This window comes from Pocillopora verrucosa, chromosome 14 (genome assembly GCF_036669915.1).
Source record: "Pocillopora verrucosa isolate sample1 chromosome 14, ASM3666991v2, whole genome shotgun sequence".
NCBI classification, from domain to species: Eukaryota; Metazoa; Cnidaria; class Anthozoa; order Scleractinia; family Pocilloporidae; genus Pocillopora; species Pocillopora verrucosa.
The window spans coordinates 19,391,331-19,400,488 of NC_089325.1; the positions used below are offsets into that span (position 1 = coordinate 19,391,331).

Genomic DNA, 9,158 nt, shown 5'->3' on the forward strand with positions numbered 1-9,158 from the left:
TTTACAAGAAATACAGATAAAATCATTGACTGCAAATTGTCTCTATAATTTTATTAAGTAATGTTAATGTGTTCAATAGCTTAAAAATATTATAGTAAACTGTAAAGCATATTTTGGAATTATTTTAAAGATATTTTTTTCTATTTAATAGTCAGTTTCAATAATAAAACTTTCCACGAACTTTGGCAAAATTTTGTCGTACTTATTTGAACGCTCAAATTCTTCATTCACTTATTTGATTTGACAAATGATTATATTGTGCAGTTCAGTGTGAACTCGCGTTGGTTAACACTTAGCTCGTTAACAGAGTTCTTTTATTAACATTACTTTATCTTTAGATAAATTTGGATAGTGAGGCTATAACTGACCATTAAAGCGGACGTGTTATTCAATGTAATTGTATCTTAATTGTCATTTTAACCAAAGGAAATCAAGGTTGGCAACGATAAACAAACAGCGTATTTAAAAACTTCGGTCGAGATCAACATAAGCATATACGTCGTATATTAAAAAGAAAATGAAAAAGAAAAACGAAAATTATTAAGGAAATGCTGTCATAAAAAGAAAAAGGAATCAGGCAAATTCAAATCCATTTTCGTTTAAAATGCGAAAAAACTCGTTTTTGGTAATCTCCCATTTAACGTAAAACAGGTCATTTGTGCAGTAAAAGCTATTTATTTATCTAATTAACATCTCTCTATGTGTACTCCAATAAGTGATTAAGTATTGTTATTTTTGGCAACCCTTAAACGTGATTACATTACGATATCCGAGTTTAGACGTCAGCATCATAAAATACAACAAATTTAATATAGCTTTCAAACCAGTTCCCCCCGTTTCACACCAGACGATTACGTCAACGCCTAAAAAAGGCGCGAGGAAGCATCACAAAACCTGCCCAGAGGCCATTTGATCTTACTGCTGGACGAAATATCAGACCTCTGGAAAATAAAAAATTGAGATTGCATCCTTGCAGTCGTTTTAAATTTTTCTCGTTTCCATGCGATCCAGCCGCAATTTCTGCCAGGAGATTCCTTGTTCCATTAGTTTATTTCTTACGTGAGTTCTTTTTGCACTTTCTGCCTTTGATTTCGCTGCTTGACTAGCCCTTGGTCCCCAGCGTGGGCAGTTTTGAACCCAACTGGAAGTGAAAATTCTTGTTATTGGACGGCAAAAACACAGAGAAAGAAAAAGGGAGTTTGGATTTGTTTTTTCTTACGTTTGAATAACTATCACAGATAGATTCGATTAAGCAAAAAGATTCTGTCATATACTTTAAATAGAGGTAAGTACATTGGCGGAGACAGGGAACTGGATGAAAGTTGCGAATCATTTAAAGCCACTAGCCACCAGCTACTACCTGTTTTACATCTAACCGAGATAGTTCGCCGATAATTCACCGATAGCTCGCCGATAGTTCACCGACAGTCGACCGATAACTCGCCAATACTTCACCAGCAGTCAACCGATAGATCATCAACACTATCGGCCGATAAATGGACGCTCAAAAGAAAGATATTGGTTGAGTGTCGGTCGAATGTCAGTTGAATATCGGCCGAATGTCGATCGAGTGTCGGTTGAGTATTGGCCGACATATCGATACTGGACCGATAGTCGGTCGACCGCCACTCGGCCGACATATTGACCTATAGTGCCGACCGATTAGTGTCGACCGACAGTACCTACAGTAAACATAGTCCGATCGATATACAAACAACAAATAATATTTAAAATAATTTGTCGTTGAATTTTAGAGTAGTGGTCAGTTTTACATATCTTTTCAATGTTTATGATACTGTGCATATTTATTCAGTTTTAAGATAATGGAATCTGTTGTTTAATAATAAGCTTCTCGTTATGAGATGTTCTCAGTAATGAAGACTTCAAGTGCTGCGTCTTTTCTTGTCTTCAACCCACTATTTTTGTTGTCAGGGTTATTTACCTTTTTTGAAAACAGCGTGACAACCGTAACGGAGGTGAGGCCAGTATCTCAAAGATAAGCGGATTGTAGTTGTTCCAATCAGCATCATGCAATGATGAAAACCCACTCAATAACAATCTGGTAAACTACCCAATCAGATATTAATACTCCACGATATGAATTAAAGAGAAATTTACTTCTGATATCATTACTTATGATTTTAGATTTCCACGGAAAAGGTAAAGATTTTCAATATATTTTGAGGCATTTGTTTTTACTTTGGGTCACTGAGCGTAATGAATTTTATAATTTTAGAGTGTTGGTGAAACATTATGTAAATGCATTTACTACGCTTGAAAACATTTACTGAGTGGAGACGTGAGAACATTAAATGAGTTCAAAGCAATATTTGGCGGTGAAACTAGAAGAATTTTAGCGCTTTTTGACGTCAGGGAATAGGCCCAGTGTCGGTTCTGAAATGGTAGCTGTAACATTGAAAGTGCTATTGAAAATATTGGGAATGAATCATTGCTTCAACCTCAACGTTGATGAAAGACAAATTTCCTAAGAGGCCCTTGTGACGTCACGGCCTTCACTCGAGGGCTGCTGCTAATCGAAATAAATATGGCTGACCGTCGGCGAGTGCGGCTGGAATGCTCGGATGGATCCGTTTTTACGCACAGAGAATTGTTCGTTTGACTGGGGTTATCTTCGCTAAGGTAAAAGCTGAAAACGAGCGTAATATCAAGGCTTTAATATTATAGGCATGGATTTGAGTGAGTGATCATTTTGAGATGAATGAAACGGGCTCGCGATCTAGTGCCGGAATGACTTCACCACGACATCCAACGCACCAAGCCGTAATGGATAGACTGCGGCAACGTTTCAGCCAGTACCGAAAGCGGCACTATGACTGCCAGAAACAATATGCAGAGTCACTGCCAGCTGTTCAGGACATGGAGAGACAAGAAGCACTGAATTTGCACAAACGTGCTTTAGATAGCCGCAATAGGATGATGAACATGAACGGGAAGACATCAAAACAAAATGACGGCGAAGGCAAAGTAGAACAGCAACAAACAGCAAACGGATTTGAAAAGTCAACTAATGCTATCTATCAAATACGCGAGGTACGTAGTTACTTTTTTGTGTAGTTGCATGATCGATTTTTTAACAGAACAACACATATCAGCATATGTTTTGATCGGCATTCATTATGATGACATGAATGCGTGGCTGTTGTTAACGGTATCGTTCCAATTGTTTAGGTTGTGTCTAGTGTAAAACACGCGCTCTACTTTCCATATTTCACACTAACCGTAGCTCATTGTACTTATCCTGCCAGCAGCAAATCCTATTGAAGAAGAGAAAACACGAACAGAATATGAACAGTACACAGAATTCGTACGTGGAATCGAATGATGACAACCTAGGAGGGGAGTACATGAGCAAGCTCCAGAGACATGATGGTGTTTTGCATGTTTCGTCGACAGAGGGACAAAATACTGTCGTTTCGGTTAATCAACCACACCGGATAACACATGCTCCAAGTCAAGTGCATCAACCTAATTTCAATCCCATTTCAATCCACGAAACTGTCGGAACAGAAACGTACGCTCGTAGTGGAAGCCACAGATTGCCGCTTGATTTTAAGCGAGAGAAGGGTGCGATCGATTCTTGCGATGAATCCACGCATTCTGAAAATGGCCCGGGAACTGTGGTTAACGGTGAAGACTACATACGACAAGAGCTTATCCATTTTGAAAACGTAATTAAACGCTTTAATGAAGACAGTGCACCTGCCACGTCGCAATCAATGCACTCAAGTGACAGAGCTTCACTGAGTGGTATCGATGACAAAAAGAAGCACCCACAATCTCTTCAATTGAAAGAAATTGCCAGGAAGTCACAGTTTGCTCAGGCTCAGCCTGTAATGTCATTTGGGGAAAGCCAAGAACGACCTAAACAACACTCTAGTCAGTATCCTGTTGGCCCAACAGGCCAACAGTCCCCTGGTTTACGGCACCCCTACACAGCAGGTAAATACCCTGAAGGTTTGTCAGTCATTTCAAATAATCAGCGGCAATTACCTAGGCAGTATCAAATGGCTCTGTCATCGCAGTCACCATTACAACAACAACAACAACAACAACAACAGCAACCACAACCATTTTATGGTTTTCAACAGGACAGCTTACCAAAACTCACCCACATGCCTTCACAAGTCCAACAGCTGTTCGCTCATAAATTTCAAAGTCAACCAGTTATTTCATCGTCATCACAGGTGGCAGGATTAAGAGGACCAGTTTCTTCACATGACATGACAAGATACACCATTCCTCGATCACAAACACAATATCAGCGTCAAAAGTCAATGCCACCATTACAAAATCAACCCTACTCAAACTCTGACTCACAGTACCAACAACAAGTTGGTAGTTACCAGGGAGACCTATCTGGATTTTCAGATCAAACCAATACTTACCATTATCAGCGGAGAAACTCTTTTCCAATTTATCATCGTACAAATAGCCAGCCACAAGAAAATTTCTCACGTGGAATGCAGCACACTTTGGGATCTAATCAAGCAAGTCTTCTAAGAGGTGTTTTACAAACTCCTTCCCAAAATGTTGTAGATGATAGAGATTCTTACTTGATGAATTCCAACATGAGTTTTTCATCATCATCTTCTCCGCAAACAGTACCATTGTTACCCAGAAGGACACCCTCTTCTAATGGTGATCTAAACACAGTAGGTCCTGGCTCACAACATTCATCAATGATGTATAGAGGAAGTATTCAACAACAACAGCAGTCTGATTCAGTATTACAACAGGGAAGTGAATTTCAGACTTCTTCTGTGCCCCTCAGAGAAATGACTGAGCGATATTCATCTGTGACGGAGGTTGATGCACAGTATGGTGGGATCCCGCCTCTAAGTTCACTTGATAAAGCACCTTCATTTACATCTCTACTTGAACAGTCAGCCATTAATCAAGGGAATCTAGAAACAACTTACACAGGATCAATACCTAACCTAGATTTGCTTGGTGAACTCTTAGGTTAGTGATACTAAAAGTAGAAACATACCAGTTTGTTTTTTTCTTCTTTAACGTTTAGTTAATCAAGTTAAGTTTTATTCCTGTGGGAAAAAGGGGGCTTTTATGACCCCACATTGGAACAGAGTAAATGTTTTTAACATCTGACATATTTAGTGTTTTTGGGAAAATAATTTCCATTAGAGAACCTTTTTTTAATTGAAAACTTTTTTTTTTAATTTGATGTTTTGTTTCTAGGTTGTTTAAGATTCTCATTTTTTATGCTCCATCATTTAACACAATTACTTCAGCAGCAACCACCAAGTGTTTTTCTTTTAGTTACCAGGAAAGTTGATAAAAAAAAGAAAGAAATTGAGAATTGTCTGAACCCATCTCATTGAGGGAATTTTTTCGGTGGTCCAGGTTTCTTTTCATGTTGTATGGCAGAGACTTTATCACCAAGTTTGGTTCTCAAGATTTCAAGCTTGTACAATGCACAATTTTGTCTACTGAATGGTGACTTGAATTATCAAAGAAAAATAGGATTGATGTTGTGCAAATAAATGGTCATGGTTGCCACAGGACAGGGAAAAGGTGGGAAGTTAACTTTGACTTGTGGAAATTTTACATCTTTGAAAAAAGTCAGGAAAAAGTGTAATTTTAAATAAACAAGAAGTTGGTCTTGGCCCTGAAGAAAGATGGTGACACTTTCTTTATTGTGATGTTGACATTACTCATGTACTTTGTCTAATACAGTTGATAGATTCCTGACCAACATGTCCTTTCCCTTTGTAATATTCAAGTTGGTGTGTGAATGAAATCATACATTTTCTTTTTCTGTTTTCATTGTTTCTAATATTTGAAATTCTTGGGTGTGTTTTGTGGACTTGAAAGGTGTTGGATTGGTAGTATGTTGTTTAACATATTTAATGTCATCTCAAGGGGCTATCCATTCATATACACTGTATGTGATTTGTGAAAAGCATAAAGGTATGGGTGGAGAGAGTGGCTGTGAGGGGAGGTTGCAGGCCATTATGAGGGCTGGTTTGTGAAATTGTGAATTCGGTTGGTCTGGTAAATTTATGTTTCTTAGGGGAAAAGTCAGAGAATTTCCAAATTCTGTGACTGTGGCAACCATGATAATGACAAATACTTTTAAGGTGATACTCAGACTCTGCTGTATTTCTATGGTAAATTTCAAAATTCTTGAGGAAAGTATATTTAGAACAACCACATGTACTGAAGACACCATTTACATGTGACATAAGTGTTAAAAAGCAGCAAGTTAGTCTGAGTAATTTATACATTTGTAACTTGATATGCTATATCTGTTTATCTTCCTTTAAGTTTTTATCATAATATATCTGACAATACCTATATTTTACTTCAACTTAATTTTTTTTTTTGGTTAGTGCCTAAAATACAAATATATTTCTTGTGCTTCCCTTGTAATCCTGGGCATAGCCCAAAATACTAATTCAGAAAACTTTTTATTTAGCTTTTACTTCTTCAAAATATTATAGAGTCTGAAAGTGTCGTCTGCAATTTTCTGTAGCTATTCTAAATTGTTTCCTATTTCCTTGATGTAAAGTGCCATGTTATGAGAATAGAAAACAAGCCATTACCCAAAATTAACTGTTGTTGCAATAGACAAAAAAATTATGTCACCCCCTATTTTCCTGGGTAACCTGGGGAGGAAATTACTCAGTAAATGTTGAGCTTTGTTTTTGTTTTGTTTTGTTTTTTTTTTTCTTACATGTAAGAGTGCTCATAGGTGGAGAAAGCATTTCAAAGAGTCTTGGCATGGTTTCTGAAAGACATGTAATTTTACCTTCATCAACATAGATTTCAGTGAAATGGATGCAGCTTAAGGCCTTTAACACTGGAACTCAGTTTTTAAGTTATAGTGTATACATAGTTTGGGCATTTGTAAAGGCTTATGGATGTGGAAATTTGTTTTAGTTGTGTTTGTCTGTAGAGAGGTGGTGGATTAATGTAACAAATTCTTGAAGGGATATCCCAAAATTGTACAAATGTCTTTGACATAAATACATTGAGCCTGTTCATTTGAAATTCGCTTATTGGAAGATGGTTTTGGTCTGTCACTTGCCATTATGTACAGGGAAAACTACCTGTGGATGTGCGTAAATAAATACAAGTCATGTACACTTAGTGGCCCATACTTCTGGAAATTGTGCTTGTTTCCATAAGAAAAAGAAACTTGGAATATTGCTTCTTTTCCCTGGATGTGAATTTGCCAGTAGATTTCAATAGATTTCTGGTACCATGCAAGTTACCATTTGAAATCCTGGATTTAGAGGAGCACTCTGATTGTGAAGTAACTTGTCTACAAACCTTATGTGGGTACGAACCTGATGTGATGAGAGACCAGAATTTCAATCTGAAACTTTCAATCTGAAGTCTAGCATGCTGGCCATAAGGCTGCTACATTTCCCATTTTATAAGAGCAAATTCCATTAATGCTTATCACAAATGGTGAATTTTTCAGGCTGTTTCTGTACTAAGAAGGATTGGGAATTAAAATCTTTCGTTGGAAGTGGTTGGTTGCTTATGTTGTTGAAGACTTTTCTTTTGGGTGATGGGTGAGTTATTTTATGTGAAATCCATTTGATTTTTGTGTTCGTAGTTAAATTTCCCTAACAAGAAGCTGCTAGTGGCACCTCTGGTTGTGAAATGTGTTTGATTTCTATGTTCCTAATTAAATTACCCTAACAAGGAAGTGCAAGTGGCACTTTTGATTGAGGGACTCTGTTGTAGACTTATTTTTTTTAATACAGAAACAACTGTGAAGCTTTTAAGAAAATGATATGTAAATAAAACCAATTGAGAATTTGTTTTGAACAAAACTCAATTATGTGATTTCTTTCATCATTTGAAAGATATCTGTATATATGTATATTCTACATCTGTGGCATTACTGGAATGTAATTGTTTGTCAGAATACAGTATAAGTATGCATACAAGAACCTGCACCTTTTTCAGTTAGGTTCTTGAATAAACAGTATTTACTTGGAGTTTAGACTATTTAGGTTTATGCAACAGGTTCTTATTTTTGTTTTTAACTTGATTCTAGTAGTACCATCTTTTTCTCATCAACAAAAGACAACTTTGTGTAATTACAGTTTTTTACAATATCTACACGTGTGTATATGCAAAAACCAAATGATAGGGATTTGACAGGAAGTGATGTGATCTTTGCTTGTAATTTCCAAAGTCTTGCAGCCAAGAAGGTTTACATGATCCAACAAAATCTGACTTCTAGTTTCAAATTGTCATACACTTGGCTTCAACTTCAAAAGAGTTTAAGGCATGTTTCTGAGGTCGTACACTGAAAATCATTACGGATTGGCAACAAAAAAGTCTGCAGGCTAACATTTATAAAGGTCACATCAGCCAAGTCACTTTTACTGTCATTGAAGGATAACCACTTTAATAAAAAGAAACACCCATCTTGAGCAATTACCACTCATTAGAGAGGTTTATTGGACCTCAGCTTTTTAGATTACAACTTCATGGCCTCATTGAAAGGGTAATGTTCAGATCTAAACATCACATTTGTTGTTCACTGTAATGGGATTGAATCACTGTAATTAAATTACTATTTTGTTATTTTGCTGTAATTTTTGGTTATTTTACTCTCATTGGCTTTAAGTTCATTCTTTTTATTTATTTAACTAGGCAGCCCAAACAAAATTGTACCACAACAAATGAAGCTTTACATAGAAGTCTGTAACTATATTGTAACCATATAGTTTTGCTCCCTTGTTCTGTAACTTGTACTTATTTTTACATTATATTGTACAACTCTACATATTTTCATGCCATAATAGATATACGTCCTACCCCGTTATGATTTGTTTACAATTATTAACTTTTTAGATTTTAGATTTTTTGAAAGATTTAAAATTTTGTAAATAGCGATTTTTTTTAACCTGAGAAAGGCCAAAATAGCAGAAATATTGTCATTAAAGTCTTAAAAAGCTAAGTGTTATCTTTGTTTATCTATCCATAAGTCCAACCATTCATCCATTAATATTTGTATAATAAGCTCAGTTATGCAGGCATTCTGATTGGTTCTCATATATGATCTGGCTGCGCCTTGAGTGCCACTTTTTTGTTCTTACCACATTTTGACATCATCTGTGATCTATTACTAAACAGATGCATGGCAACTTGGA

At 36.4% G+C, this 9,158-nt stretch overlaps 1 protein-coding gene across 2 annotated transcripts; it reads left to right on the forward strand.

The window, feature by feature from the left end:
• Window positions 1–2,325: 2,325 nt before the first annotated feature.
• On the forward strand, window positions 2,326–7,032 carry LOC131793333 (alpha-protein kinase 1-like). 2 transcript variants are annotated; one of them, XM_059110740.2, is made up of 2 exons: window positions 2,326–3,051; window positions 3,267–7,032. In XM_059110740.2, exons 1-2 carry the CDS (start codon window positions 2,716–2,718, stop codon window positions 4,986–4,988), a joined length of 2,058 nt encoding a protein of 685 aa, XP_058966723.1. In that variant the 5' UTR covers window positions 2,326–2,715; the 3' UTR covers window positions 4,989–7,032. The 2 variants fall into 2 exon arrangements, with proteins under 2 accessions (XP_058966723.1, XP_058966724.1); XM_059110741.2 differs by having other exon boundaries at window positions 2,329–3,051; window positions 3,270–7,032.
• Window positions 7,033–9,158: the final 2,126 nt, after the last annotated feature.